The sequence below is a fragment of the Podarcis raffonei genome, chromosome 16 (assembly GCF_027172205.1).
Source record: "Podarcis raffonei isolate rPodRaf1 chromosome 16, rPodRaf1.pri, whole genome shotgun sequence".
NCBI classification, from domain to species: domain Eukaryota; kingdom Metazoa; phylum Chordata; class Lepidosauria; order Squamata; family Lacertidae; genus Podarcis; species Podarcis raffonei.
In genome coordinates, this window is record NC_070617.1 from 11,252,131 (window position 1) to 11,267,794 (window position 15,664).

Below are 15,664 nucleotides of genomic sequence, written 5' to 3' on the forward strand. Positions count from 1 at the left end.
AGGATCCAAACTGCAGCAGTCTGATTGGTCCTAGAACAATAGGATCCAAAAGGCAGCAGTCCGATTGGTCCTAGAACAATAGGATCCAAAAGGCAGCAGTCTGATTGGTCCTAGAACAATGCAGCAGTATGATTGGTTGGCAGGAACCACCCAATCATGCTCCAGATAGAAGTGAATCCACAACCTGATTGGCTTACAGTAGAATTCCGGAATTAGCCAATCATGTGCAGCCCATTGTGTAAATAATGTATATAAAGCAGATGCTTTGAGGGGACATTATTTCATTCCTCCTCACCACTATGAGCTGAATAAAGAGCATGAAATCACTTTGCGACTCTGAGTATATTTCACAATCAATAATAGTTTTATTATTACTTTCAGTTACAAGGACGAGCAGGTTCAAAAAAGAATAGAAAGCGCCATCTTGTTACTCTAGACTCCAACTCCCATAATCCCTGACCGCTGGCCCTCTTGGCTGGGGCTGATGGGAGTCGGAGTCCTAACGGCTCACGGGTTCTCCCCCTCTATTTTCCTCCTTCTTTTCGTATCTCTATGGGCTCATCTTCATCATGGCGGTGCGGGGCCATGATCGTGGTGGGTCGTTACGCCTTCCTCCGCCATGTTGGGTGCTGGCGCTGAGGCCGCCTAGGGCGGCGCCATGTTAGGGTTGGCTTCCGTCTCCTCTCCTGCTACCGCTACTTCTGCTGCTGCTGCTGCTTCTGCACATGGCGGGGACCGAGAGCGCGGCGACCCCCGGGAGCTTGCTGAATGGAGGCGGAGGTGGGGACGGGCCGGAGGAGAAGCGGCCCCGGCTTGGGGCGGCCCCAGCTCCCTCCGGGTCCGGGCCCCAGGGGAACCGCGTGACGGTGGTGCTGGGGGCGCAGTGGGGGGACGAGGGGAAAGGCAAGGTGGTCGACCTGCTCAGCCTCGACGCGGACCTCGTCTGCAGGTGCCAGGTGAGACACGAGAAGAGAGGCCTGCAAGGGCAGTGGGGGGGGGTCTTGCTTAGGACAGGGGTGGCAAGCCTGGGGCTCTCCAGGTGTTGTTGGACTCCAACTCCCATCAGCCCCAGCCAGCAGCGCCAGCGGTTGGAGATGACGGGAGCTGGAGTCCACGACCCTGGTTTAGGATCCTAAAGTTGGATGGAGGGTCCTCAGAAGTGATCTGGGGCAGATCCACAGACTATGCATTTGAAGGACACACCCAAGAAAAATGCTGGGGACTGTGTTTAAGGGTGCTGGGGATTGTAGCTCTTTGGGGGTTAAATTCAGTTCCCAGGATTCTTTTTATGAGCTTAAAATGATCTGCCTGAAGCATTCCTGATAGATGGACACCCAGTTTCTACCATGAAGGATAGACCACCACTTTCCAAGGCTATGTAATGTCAGGAAGTTCTCCCTAAAGTTTAGTTCAAATGTCCTTTCTTGTAATCTGAACCAGGTCTCACTCCAGGGGTGAGGAACCTTTGGCCCTCCAGACGCTGTTAACAAACAGGACCCATTACTGTTGGCTGTGCTGAATGGGGCTGATGGGAGCTGTGGTCCATCAACATCTGGAGAGCCAAAGGTTGCCTGCCTTATCCTAGAGCAGGGACACTGGCTCACCAGATAATGCTAGACTCTCAACTCCTATTAGCCAACATAGTCGTCACGGGTTCTGGGAGCTGTAGTCCAGCAGTACTTGTAGAGCCGCAGGTTTCTCATCCCTAACTTTGGAGCAGTAGAAAATCAGTTTGGTCCATCTACGTTGTGATAGCCCTTCAAAAACCTGAAATATTTCTATTTTATTTTGCTACCAAAATAAACAATTCCCCCTCCTATAACAGCACAACCCAGTTCTGTTTCAGTTTGTGTGTGTATCTGTATGCATTTATATATCACTTTTCCAAAAAAAACCACCAAAACACACTCTTCAAAAGTGGATTGTTTGTTTAGTTGCCTCCCAATTAACCATACCCTACAGGCTGTTAACAAATTAAAAACGCCGCCAATTAAGTGTTGCTGTTTTTGGTAACAATGTGTGTCTCTGCAGGGTGGCAATAACGCAGGCCATACCGTTGTGGTGGATTCGGTTGAATATGATTTCCACCTTTTGCCCAGTGGGGTTATCAACCACAATGCCACGTCGTTCATTGGTAAGGAATCTTGTGTGCTTGCCACGGTTGTGACAGGCAGCCAAATCAGGTGCAGTGAGGGGGCAGATTTGGGGATGTGTGTTCAAATCCCTGCTGTGACCAAATGGGTGGCTTCTGACCCTGCATAGACTCTTTCCCTTCCCTGCAATGGATATTCTCCTTCTGCAATTTCACCCGTTTCTCTTTGTGTCCCTAGACAGGGATTTCCCCCCAAAACCCTACCCTTCTTTCCACTTGGGTGCTTGGGGTTCGGATTATTAGTATTATTATTATTATTTGAATTTTTTAATTTTCAATGCAGAATCATAACAAAAATTACAAACATTGAATCCAAAATAATACTATACAGACAAAAAAACCCGGAACATACAAAAAAAAACAGAAAAGAAAAGGAAAAAAAACAAAGGAAACAAAACTAAACTAAACAAAATGAAAAAGCACACATCTACAGAAAAAAACCATATCATTACGTACATAAACACAAATTGACTTCCTTTGTTCTAAGACCTCAAAAAAATTACACTTACTGTATTGTTGTGTCTAATTAGATTACTTCCACCATTGTACTTTTTTTTTACACCATTTTTCTTTTTCTTTAACCCTGTAAAGCATCATTCATTACATACCAATATACTTACTCCAGAACAATGTTTTTTCATATACTCTTTAGCACAACCCCATTCTTTTAATAATTTCTGGTCCGATTGTCCCCTTATGTAAGCTGTGAGTCTTGCCAGATTTATGTATTCACAAAATTTAATTTGCCAATCTTTCACTGATGGAATTTTTCTGCCTTTCCAGTTTTTAGCTATAAGCATCCTGGCAGCTGTTGTTGCATAAAGGAATACTTTCCTTTGATTTTTGGGGATATAATTTGTAATTAAACCTAAAAGGAATGCCTCCGGTTTTTTACTGAAAGATATTTTAAAGATCGGATTATGTGTATTTAAAAGTTGCTGGACACCACTCGGCATGGGAGACTGAACCAGCATAAAGTATAGCCCTATCTGGGAGAGAGATGGGAAGGGAGTGACTCTGTTGTTCTTTGTGGGACACTGTATTGCTCTAGATCAATTTGGGTTCCCAAACTGTGGTCTGCAAGCTTCATTCAGGTGGCCGGTGGCATTTGTGTGTATTTGTGGCTGAAGACACAAGTTAGATATTCATATTGGGGGGGGGGATTCAACATAGCGCTAAGGAGATCACTCTGTCAGTGCTATGTTTTTATCTTCAGGAGAAAATTTTGTTTTCCTGTCCATTGTGCTTTTTTAAAGTGTGTATTTTACATTTGACTTGGGCCTGAAATGTTTAATTTGGGTATTTTGTAATGCTTTATTTGTCGGTTTAATTTTGGTTGTAAAACTGCCTTGAGATTTTCAAATGGATCGAGAGGCATACAAACCATTTTAATAAATAAATGAGAGGTTGCCTTCCCTTTCAGGGAACGGTGTTGTCATCCACTTGCCAGGACTCTTTGAAGAAGCTGAGAAGAATCTTAAGAAAGGGTCAGGTGAGTGACACCCCCCCCAACAACGTGAGATTCTCCACGCCTGATCTAAAGAAGGGAAATGAAAAGGAAAAAATGTGTGTGCATCGTGCTGCATGGCTAGGGTACAGCCCACACCTGTGTCCCTTTTGTATGTGGCTTTCCATTGTGGACTAATGGAAAGTCCATTAATAGAAAGCCCTGTTGAGCTAAGAGATGGAAATGTTTAAAAGCCACAAGTGTTCTGTTTCCACAGGGCTAGAAGGCTGGGAGTCTCGGACGGTGATTTCTGACCGTGCTCATCTGGGTGAGTGTCCTGGGAGGAATTTGGTGGTGGGAGTGAAATAACAGTTAGAAAGAGACCGACATATCTGTCATCTTGCGTCTTCCTCAGTGTTCAACTTCCACCAGGCTGTGGATGGAATCCAGGAACAGCAAAGGCAGCTGCAGGGTGGCAAGAAGTAAGTGGGGTGCTGAGGGTGTGGCTCAGTGGCGTAGCATCGGTTGCTGGGGCCCAGGGTAGGCACGGGCATGCATGTTGGGCAAGGGGTGCGCAGTCTTTTTCTGTCTCTGTGGGCACTCTGTCCTCTAGGGCAGGACTGAAGATCCTTTGGCCTCCAACTTCCATCAATACTAGCCAGCATAGCTCATAGTCAGGGATAATGGGAGTTGTAGTCCAGAAGTCCCATAAGCCTAAGGCGTCGTTGCCAATAGCCAGGGCTGATGGGAGTTGGAGTCCAGCAACATCTGCAGGACCACAGGTCCCCCATCCTTGCTTTAAATAAACAGTGACCCTTTGCCACACTGGTATTTGGTAATAGTGCTGTTGCAAAGGTCTCTTGTTATTGCATATACATTTGAGCTTTGCCACAGATCTAGCATGGGCTCGAGACTATGAAACTTGCCTATTTATTTATTTATTTATTTATTTATTTATTTATTTATAGCATCATTTCCCTGCTTTTCAGCTGAAATGACCCCCAGGGATACAGGAAAAAGACAATCCCTGCTCTCATCTCTCAATCCAAAAGACACAAACACGAAAGGAAAAGAGCTTGGGAGGGAGAAAAGTAAACTCAGTATATTATTTTAGTTATGAACTTCTTATAATGACCAGCTGGAAAGGAAAGATTTCAAGGACAGGTACAGTGGTATCTCGGGTTACATACGCTTCAGGTTACAGACTCCGCTAACCCAGAAATAGTGCTTCAGGTTACAAACTTTGCTTCAGGATGAGAACAAAAATCATGCCTTGGCGGCACGGCGGCAGCAAGAGGCCCCATTAGCTAAAGTGCTGTTTCAGGTTAAGAACAGTTTCAGGTTAAGAACGGACCTCTGGAATGAATTAAGTACTTAACCCGAGGTACCACTGTAGAGTCAAAAGTTGCTGGTCTTTCAGAGCAGAGGCCCTGAAGTCCCATCTCTCATCCTGTCCTGTAGCTTGATGTTAGTGGAGGCTGGTCCATTAAGGCATATGGGGTGCTGCCCCACCAACCTCAGTCTGCCCCCAGCCAATCCTCTGTTCTTATCTAAAATCAGGCTGGGGGGCGGGCCCGCCTATCAGGTTCCTCCTCCTTCTTAGTCTCCACATTGCCCCTTGTAAAACTCAGCAGGGAGGAAGAGAAAGATGGGGGACAAAACTAGAATTAGCTGGTGCTGCCTTGCGTTAGCTCTGGCTCCACCTGTCATCGGTTGTGGTTCCAGTCACTGTTTAGCCTCCCTTCCTTCCGCACATTAAATGTGTGATGTGTATGTGACAAAAACTGTTCATGAGCCCGCCTAAAAGGCTGGCTCAGGGGGGGAAAAGGCAAGGAGTAGCTGCAAAATCTGAAGGAGGGACACACTCAAAACAGGAAATCCCTTTTTCTCTCATAGAAAATAGGGAAAAGGCCAGTTGAGCTCTAAAGCAAATATTTACCTGCAAAACTGAAGCTATATAAAAGTAAAATTAAGCACAGGAGGTGCAGATGTGAGCTGTAACAACTGAGGTGCCTTCTCATTTTTATCCATCTACGTCTCTCCATTTTCCTGATTCAATCTTTTCTCTTGTCACCTTCTTTTTGCTCACTGAGATTCAGCTTTGTACTGACAAATGACAAACCTGGTGGTAGAAACTTGCAGGAATAGTTTTCCGTTGTTTTGGGGACTGAGGTATTCTCAAGCATCGTGAAGGTCATTCAGACCTTCTAGGCCCAAGGAGAAACAGATCATGTATTCTTCCCGGCTTCTCAGCTCAACTAAAGCCTAGTCAGCATTTCTTCTTCCCCCATTCCAGAGCCCACGCAGTCATAGACGTTTCTTCCCTCAGAACAAGGCATCCCAGGCCTGTTTAAACCAGAGTTCCTTGACCAAAGTTTGCTTCCATTTTGCTGCATAGAAATCTGCTGCTGCCTCATCTTCAGTACACAGCTGTCTCCCCTCCCAACCCCAAATAAGCTGAGCTAACTGTTATAAAATGCAAACATACACATAGGAACATGGGGAACTGTCTCTAGCTCAGAATTGCCTTCACTGACACCGGCAGCAACTGCCCAGGATTTCAGGCAGATGCTTTGCCGCTGAGCAATAGTCCTCCCCAATGTTTGCACATGGAATGCCATGTTCTCCCGTACAAAACCCACACTCTTCATCGGAGGTCGCCAACGTGTGTCCTCCAGTACCTCCTGCGGCATCCACAAAATGTCTCTGTAAATATCCCCTCTAAAATCCACAATGTTCGAGAGACATTTTGCCCTTACTGCTCAGTTCCTGTTTGTAGTGGCTGAGCCTCCCATACAAGAACATCTCCTACCCTTCAACATTCCCACATTTCATTGGATGCCATTCTGAATAAAGGAGAAGTGCAAAGAGCTTCTGTCTTTGTATGAGCGTGGCTATTGTAGCTGCATTTTTCCTGTCAATGGGAGGCATGCCTACACAGTTTTGCTGCCCTGTTCCTTTTTCGGCCACACCCCACAGCAGCCATTTTGTGTTACACCACACTTCCACGGCAGCCATTTTGTGTTACGCCACAGGCCCACAGCAGCCATTTTGTGTTATGCCACACCCTGTGGCAGCCATTTTACATTATGCCACATTTTGTGACTGGCACCAATTGCACTCTCTCAAAACCCCAAATACGCCCACTGGCCCAGAAAGGTTGGCGACTCCTGCAGTTCTCAGGCATGGCCAGGGATGCCGCACTCAAAGCCCCCATCTGCACAAAGAAAAACAAGGATGTTGAGAAACAAATTGGCTCCTAATGTATATTTACAAAATCAAAGTTAGAACTGGTCACGATAGTGGGGGGGGGGGTTCATTCTTGCAGCGTATACTGGTTGCTCCTGTGAAAAGTATTGTGCCCCTCTGGTTACTTTTTTTTCAGCCTTGGCACCACCAAGAAAGGGATTGGTCCAGCCTACTCCTCCAAGGCCTCCCGAACCGGCCTGCGCATCTGTGACCTCCTGGCGGATTTTAACGAGTTTTCCAAGAAGTGAGTTGATGGGTGGAAGAGATTATTGTAAGGCATTATTGTAAATTACGGGTGAGGATTGCTTAACTGCGTCGTAAATCCGCTGAGAAGTTTTCATTCGTCTATTGTCCTTAAGCTGTTCTAAATTGTTTTTAATATTGTTTTCAATCATAAAATAATGGCAAGGCGGTGTACGGCCTACAGCATGTTGTTTTTGGTGCTATAAGCCGCCTCAAGCATGGTTTAATGATGGGAAGGTAGCTTGCAAATAATTGACAATGGCGATCGGTGGGAGTGCAACTGACTCAGCAGCAATATCTCTCCCTCTCTTAGATTCAGGGTCCTGGCCCAGCAGTACAAAACAACATACCCAGCTCTCAACATTGACACGGAGGCTGAGCTGCAGCAATTGAAGGTGATTATTGTGGTGGGGGTAGGTCCGTGACTACTGGGAAAGCCTGCCTGCAGTGATTCATGATTATTGCATTGGGCTCTACGTGGAGCTACCCTTACGCCTGGTCCAAAAGCTCCATCTCCTGCAAAATATTGCAGCTAGACTGACAGCATATTGACTCAGTTGCTTAAAAGCTTGCCCTGGCTGCCTGTGTGTTACTGAGCCAGGTTAACCTACAAGGTGCCTAGTAGCTTGGGTCTAAGATATCTTAAGGACCACCTGACCCCTTATATCCTGACCTGATGACTCAGATCTCTGGGGTTGTCTCTGTTGGTGCGCCCCCTGTGGCTTAGAGGCACTGCTTGGAACTACTAGAAGCCATCAATGCAATGGGCCCAAACCTGTGGAACTCCCTCCTGATTGAGATTAGGCAGGCACCATCCTTGCTGAGTGTTGGGTGCATGACTCAGACTTTCATAGACTTAGACCAGGGGTCAGCAAACCTTTTCAGCAGGGGGCCAGTCCACTGTCCCTCAGACCTTGTAGGGGGCCGGACTATATTTTGGAAAAAAATATGAACGAATTCCTTTGCCCCACGAATAACCCAGAGGTGCATTTTAAATAAAAGGACATATTCTATTCCTGTAAAAACACGCTGATTCCCGGACTGTGTGGGGGCCGGATTTAGAAGGCGATTGGGCCGGATCTGGCCCCCGGGCCTTAGTTTGCCTACCCATGACTTACACTTTCTTGGACTGAGCCCAAAACTGCAACTCATTTTTTAAAAACAAAAACCCGACAGATTTATGCCGAGAGAATCCGCCCACTGGTGAAGGACGGTGTTTATTTCATGTACAAAGCCCTGCATGGCCCACCCAAGAAGATCCTGGTCGAAGGAGCAAACGCTGCACTCTTAGACATCGATTTTGGTAAGCATCCTCATTTTAACACTTGGAATGCAGGAGACCCTTTATTCCCCTCACAGCGGTGGCATAGCCTGCGGGGGTGGGAAGGATGGCACCAGGGCGGTTGCCACAGGTGCAAAATTGTTAGGGGGTGCAAAATTTCAGCACCTAGTGCTGCCTCAATACAGCTGTGTGCTTCTTCCATCACTGGGCTCCATTGGAAACGGCTTCTCTGTGCGAACCAGGAAGTGACCTCTCCAGACAATGAAATGACTCTTCTTTTCTTATCTCTGCAGCTGTTGGTGATACAAACACTGTTAGGCAGGCATACTCCATTTCCCTCCCACCCACCGCCTTGGCGTAGCCCCGGGCACTGGCAACCCACACTATGCCAGTGCCTCGCAGAGCTATGATTCCCAGAGGTCCCCAGGAAGAGGGGTTGCTCGTTAAATTGTGAGGAAATAGGGGCTTCCTAACAACTCTCAGCACCCTTAAAAACCACAACTCCCAGAATTATTTTGGGGGAACTTGTTGTTGTTGTTTAGTCATTTAGTCGTGTCCGACTCTTCGTGACCCCATGGACCAGAGTACGCCAGGCACTCCTGTCTTCCACTGCCTTCCGCAGTTTAGTCAAACTCATACTGGTAGCTTCGAGAACACTATCCAACCATCTCGTCCTCTGCCATCGCCTTCTCCTTGTGCCCTCTATCTTTCCCAACATCAGGGTCTTTTCCAGGGAGTCTTCTCATGAGGTGGCCAAAGTACTGGAGCCTCAGCTTCACGATCTGTCCTTCCAGTGAGCACTCAGGGCTGATTTCCTTAAGAATGGATAGGTTTGATCTTCTTGTTAGTCCATGGGACACTCAAGAGTCTCCTCCAGCACCATAATTCAAAAGCATCAATTCTTTGGTGATCAGCCTTCTTTATGGTCCAGCTCTCACTTCCATACATCACTACTGGGAAAACCATAGCTTTTACTATACGGACCTTTGTTGGCAAGGTGATGTCTCTTGGGGGAACTATAGTGCTTTAAATGTATGTTGCAAAAGTGGCATTCATTGGAGACAATGCACAGGTTCTGTGCACTGCTTACAGGCTGCAATTGGCTCAGCAACGTTGTGAAGATTCTCCTCTCCCCATTAGGTACCTACCCATTTGTGACATCCTCCAATTGCACCGTGGGAGGGGTCTGCACCGGCCTCGGCATCCCCCCACATTACATCGGCAAGGTGTACGGCGTGGTGAAGGCCTACACCACCCGTGTCGGAGTTGGAACCTTCCCCACTGAACAGGACAATGTGAGTCTTTCCCTGAGGGGCTGTGGGGGGCAGAACAGGAGTGAGACTTTGCAGCGGAAGGGGAGACTGGGTTACCCATGAGTGGTTTGATGACTCGGCTTTTCTGCCGTCTTCCAGGAGATCGGCGAGGAGCTGCAGTCGCGGGGGCGAGAATTTGGCGTCACCACAGGCCGGAAGCGCCGTTGCGGCTGGCTGGACCTCGTGCTGGTGAAATACGCCCACATGATCAATGGATTTAGCGCGTAAGCCTCTCTCTCTCAACACTAGCACTCGAGGACACCCAGCAAAGCTAAATGTTGGAAGTTTCAGGACAAATAAAACAAAGCTTTTCTTCATATAGGTAAAGGTAAAGGGACCCCTGACCATTAGGTCCAGTCGTGACCGACTCTAGGGTTGCGGCGCTCCTCTCGCTTTATTGGCCGAGGGAGCCGGCGTACAGCTTCCGGGTCATGTGGCCAGCATAACTAAGCCGCTTCTGGCGAACCAGAGCAGCGCACGGAAACGCCGTTTACCTTCCCGCCGGAGCGGTACCTATTTATCTACTTGCACTTTGACGTGCTTTCGAACTGCTAGGTTGGCAGGAGCAGGGACTGAAGAACAGGAGCTCACCCTGTCTCGGGGATTCAAACCAAACCGCCGACCTTCTGATCGGCAAGTCCTAGGCTCTGTGGTTTAACCCACAACGCAACCCACGTCCCTCTTCTTCATATAGCGCATGATTAAACTATGGAACTCACTGCCTCAGGAGGCAATGATGGCTACCAGCTTGGATGACTTTAAAACAGGATATCGCCCAGCCCTGGTTCTAGAGGAGTTTATACTTTTTGTAGTGTGTCACTGGAATCCAAAACTGAAGAAGCTCATTTTAAGGTGCACGTGAGTAGCCTGTTGGACACATGTGGTCCTCTGATGCCTTCGGTATGACCGCCAGATTCTTGCCCCCACACCACGCACCATTCGCACAGCAAGGGTCGAACGCCTAACACATCATGTGTGCTAATGGCTATGTGTGAATGACCCAACTTCCACCCCGGTCCCCGCCCATAGCCACACAGCCCCCTGGCCTTCCACCCATATGGGGCTTTCAGTGACAAAACAGGCATAGCCTGCCCCTGCTGTGATTGGAAAGCTGTTCATAACCCTGTAACCGTTGCCCTCTGCTCTGCTCCACAGCCTAGCTGTGACCAAGCTGGACATCCTGGACACCTTCGAGGAGATCAAAGTGGGCGTGGAGTACCGGCTGAATGAGAAACGCATTCCTTACTTCCCAGGTGATGCTGTGGGCCTAGCCCAGGGGTCAGCAAACATTTTCAGCAGGGGGCTGGTCCACTCTCCCTCAGACCTTGTGGAGGACCAGACTATATTTTGAAAAAAATAGATGAATGAATTCCTATGCCCCACAAATAACCCAGAGATGCATTTTAAATAAAAGGACACATTCTCCTCATGTAAAAACACGCTGATTCCCGGACCGTCTGTGGGCCGGATTGAGAAGGCGATTGGGCCGCATCTGGCCCACGGGCCTTAGGCCAGTCAGCAATGGGAGGGAGGCTGTTTTAGCCTTCACAGTTTAGGCCTCAAACAGGGGACCTGCAGTCCTTCAGATGTAGCTGGACTCTGGCTCCCACCAGCCTCAGCCAGCATGGTCGAGGGATGATGGGAGTTGTCCCAACCACATGCAGAGGGCCACAGGCTCCCCACGGCTGGTTTAGGCCCTTAGGGGTTTTGTCCTTTGGTTCAGAAGACAGGAGGAAAGTGGTGAGCAGTGTCCTGGAGTCTGCATAGAGCAGCCTTTGCCCCCCAGCTGGTGCCCTCCAGCTGTTTTGGACTACAATTCCCATCACAGGAGTGCTGGTTGGGGCTCATTGGAATTGTAATCCAAAGCAGCTAGAGAGTCCCTGGTTGGCAGAGGCTGGTGTAGAGAAAAACAGGTTTCGCTGAGAGTGGGGGTTCAGAAAGACTGTCAAGGGGAGGGACTGCTTCACATAACTCATTGTTAACTTATGGAACTCACTGCCACAAGATGACCTCTGGCTTGGGACAGCTTTTAAGGAAGAGTTAGGCAAATTAATGGAAGTGAAAGGTCTACCAAGGACTGTTACAGCTGCAGGTTCAGTTTCAGAGGCAGCATGCTCAGTTACTTATTTACCGTATTTATACTAGTCTATAACAGCCTAATCCTTGGAGTTGTTAAGAAATTCAAATAAACAAAAAACAAGTGCAGTTCTGAAAGGTTCAGCCCGCCATCTTCATTCAAACTGGCATCCAGTTGTATCCAAATGTAGATAAAAACTTGCTCCCTGACCCCAGGAACATCCATGCCATATTTGGTTACAGTGGGTTGTATCTACGTATGATGGGTTTCCTCATGAGTAGGACTAGCACTGACTGCAACCCAGTGCCATAAAAGGTCTCCAAGTGCATGCATGCATTCAAAACCCCACTGATTTCAACCAGATTTTGTACGACGATTCCAGAGATCAAGGAACCTTTTGGAACGGCGCTCATTTTAATTGCCGATTTCCAAATCACACTGATTTTTTGTTTGTTTCTTAAAGCTTCTGAGCAACCCCGGGTACAACATTGCTAGTAATGAATAAGAATGCCCAGAGACGGCTTAGACACTTAGAGCATAATCAGAAAACCCAAATTTAACAAGAGCTTCTCTTTCCCCCACCTTCACGGACGTCCACAGCCAACCAGGAGCTCCTCAACAAAGTAGCCGTGGAATACAAGGTGCTGCCAGGTTGGCGGTGCAGCACCGAGGAGGCCCGCAGTTTTGGTGATTTGCCCCCCGAGGCCCAGGGCTACATCCGCTTCATTGAGGATTATCTGGGGGTGCCAGGTGAGTTGTGGCCCGTGCAAATGGAACTACTCCAGCAGCCACACTTTGGAATGCCCTGCCCATTGATGATAGGCAAGCACCTCCTTCGCTGTGGTGTTTCCACCTTCCGAAATCTTTCCATTTGTTGCTTAAGCAAGGCTGCCCAGATGTGTGAATTTGACGCGTATCTTACTTCTTAATGTATGGGTTCTATCCCAGGAGTAAACCCGTTGAAATTAATGGATCTCAGTTAGCCATGTCCATGAATTTCAATATATCTGAGCAGGATTAGCATTGGCTGCAACCCTTTATTGGGGGCAGGGGCGGGAATGGCCAACTTGTTTTTAAACATCTGATTTCATCTGTCCTATTCATGTATGTTTTATATTTTATGTCGGCCAGTTAGAGGTTTTGAAGGTTAACGTGTGTGTGTGTGTGTGTGTGTGTGTGTGTGTATACATACACACACACAGGTATATAAACCTTGTTTGGATAAATAAAGGTGTTTCTCTCTTAACCCCCCCCCCCTGTTTTGCAGTCAAGTGGATTGGAGTGGGGAAATCGCGCAGATCCATCATCAAGCTCTTCTGAGGATAGCAGCAGAGCGGAGCTCACGTCTTGGAAGGAGGCGGCAGCAACCACAAGCACTGCCCCTTATACTCAGTTCACGGACCAATCAGCACATGGGAAATATGGGGATATTCCCGCCCCATAAGCCAGCCTCCCACCACCTTCACTCAGCTAAGAGCACTCCTCACCTCCTTGCCCACTGCAGAGGCTTACAGTCTCAGCGTAACGGAGACTTGCTGCCTCTGAGATCTTTCCTTTCCAGGCTGGTTAATGCCACACACTCCACTTTCCCCTTCTGCATCTGGTCGTTCTTCTCTTCTCTCTCATAGGGGCTGCTGCCGTTCCGCATCTGGCAGCCTCGGTACTCCTGCGTCTTGTGATGGGCAGGGACACAGTCCTTCGAAATTGTAAGGCATCCCCTCATAGCAGAAAGCAATTCCCAGAAATGGGACAGTTAACTTCTGTTCGCTCCGAGTGTGGATTCCTGTTGCTGCCCTCTTGCACTGAAGACAGTGGCCAAATTCAAGCCACAGTTTCTCAAGCGTTGAAGAGCTGCAGCAAGCCTTGGCTGCATGCCCCCATCTCTCCCATCTGCTCTTCTGGCGTGGCCACACAGAGATCGGAAGCTTTTGCTTCTTTCGTGGTTTCTGATCAGCCACAGTTTAGCGTGACATCTGGACCCTAAACCCTAGCTAGGTGTTAACTCAGTTTTGTTCAGGTGAAACAACAAACTGCGGCTCATCATAAAGCAGGAGCAAAAGTTTCCAGACTCTTCTTTGCATCCATGACGGAGGAGGATAGAGGGGAAATGTGTAAGCTCATTTCCATCCAATAACATTGCCGTTGCCTTCTCTATTTGCTCTTCACCTGGTTTTATGGGAAATTTCCCAAAAGATTTAGCATTTAACACCCTGCCTTCTGTGATTGGACATAACTATGCAAATCAAAGCTCCCCATCTGATAGCAGGGCTTGGGGTTTGCGTTGACGCACAGGAGCACTGCCTGTAATCTTCGGAAGCCCAGGGTTGCATTTGAGTGTTCACAGGAACTAGAATCCTGACTATTCTTTTTTCTTCTTTTCAACTACAAAAGTGGAGATTCACGGGGCCAATAGACTAGATACCAAAGCGTTCTCAGCACAGACTTGCACAACCACACCTTCCCAACCCAATGAAGTATTCCTGCCTTTGCGTCTCTATGCGTGTGTGCATGGGAGTGTTAGAAAGCTCCCTTTGTCACAGTGTCGTCCTTGCCCCCAGCGGGGGGCTCTAATTTTCAGGGCATTGTCGTGTCTGCCAATTTTCACTGTGCACAGAAATTAGCAATAAAGAACAGTGGTTTATTTTATGAACGGTTTGAATCATGAAGGAAGCGTCAGGCCGGGACTGCTCTATTTTTTGTATCAGTTGTGTTGAAGGGTTCATGCCCCCCGACACACACACTTTTCTAGCTCAAAATGTTCCCAACTCTGGGGCATTTCCTGGCAGGAAAAGGCCAGACAAACTCAGATCTGTGAGCCATAAATGGCCCTCCAGGCCTGTCTGGCTTGTGGGACTCTTCCTCTGGCCACGCCTTTCACCTGCCTGGCTTTGTGCTACTCTTATGTGTTTTTGCCCAAATGGGATATGTCCATGAGCTCCGATTATGCCTTGTCTGGTTGGAGGATAGACACGGGTTTCTATAGAAACAGACACATTGCTCCACCCACTTTGCCTCTGGCTCCACCCATCGCTGGCATGTGTCCCCCCTGCCCCCCCCAAGACAAGGCAGCCCAGGTTTCCCCATCCATCCTGTATGGTGAACCTAAGTTTGATGCCAACCTCTTCTTGTGCCCTTGAAACCTTTTGGGCTCCCGACTCCCATCCACCCCCTACTGCTGGCATGCCCAAAGGCCCCAGGGATGGTGGAAGTTGCAATTCGACATCTGTTGCTGGCCTCCAGCCCCAGCCAGTTTGGCAGATGTTAAGGAACAGCGATGGGATTTGCGATTCAGCAATGTCTGAAGGGCACCAGTCTGGGGGAGCCTTTGGGCAGCGTCAGTGTCGTTGTTTTTAACTACATTTATTCTTGAGCTCAAAGAAGACCCTGAAACCAATTGGCAGCAGGTGGGAGAGGAACACATTTCGGACTTCCCAAGTTTTCGGTGGTTCTGTTTTCAAGTTTTTGACACACTCTTGCACACATGCCCTGGGCAAACCTGGCGCCAGAGTTTTGCAGCCCTGATAATCAAGAGTCTGCCCATACCTCCTCCTTGCATGCCAGAGTTTCTTTTTGATTTTCTTGTCTTGATCCAGAGTGAGTTGGCTCTGCCTCCCATTGTCTCTGGTTGAACCTCCTGTTGGGCTCCCCTGCCTTCTACCCCATCAGCCCTGATGGACACCAGCCACCACTGGGTTCGACCCAGTACAGGGCCACTTCCTGTGTTAGCATTGGCTGCTCAGGCTGGGGGCCAACGGGAGCTAAGAGTCCTCCCCCGACCCCTTAGCAGATCCCTCCCCACCTCTCCATCTCAAAACCACTCCGGCCCAGCTTGAGTGGCTCCAGTTAATTTTATTACTTTCTGTGCTCTCTGATACAGTGTGAGTTGGGCAGGGGTGTGTGG

At 48.3% G+C, this 15,664-nt stretch overlaps 1 protein-coding gene across 1 annotated transcript; it reads left to right on the forward strand.

Annotated features, from left to right (window-relative positions):
• The first annotated feature begins 577 nt into the window (after positions 1–577).
• On the forward strand, positions 578–14,409 carry LOC128404384 (adenylosuccinate synthetase isozyme 2-like). Its single transcript, XM_053369933.1, has 13 exons — positions 578–956; positions 2,032–2,134; positions 3,576–3,644; positions 3,877–3,927; positions 4,015–4,081; positions 6,985–7,092; positions 7,405–7,486; positions 8,268–8,394; positions 9,514–9,668; positions 9,786–9,910; positions 10,842–10,939; positions 12,364–12,513; positions 13,031–14,409. Exons 1-13 carry the CDS (start codon positions 726–728, stop codon positions 13,081–13,083), a joined length of 1,419 nt encoding a protein of 472 aa, XP_053225908.1. The 5' UTR covers positions 578–725; the 3' UTR covers positions 13,084–14,409.
• The last annotated feature ends 1,255 nt before the right edge of the window (positions 14,410–15,664 follow it).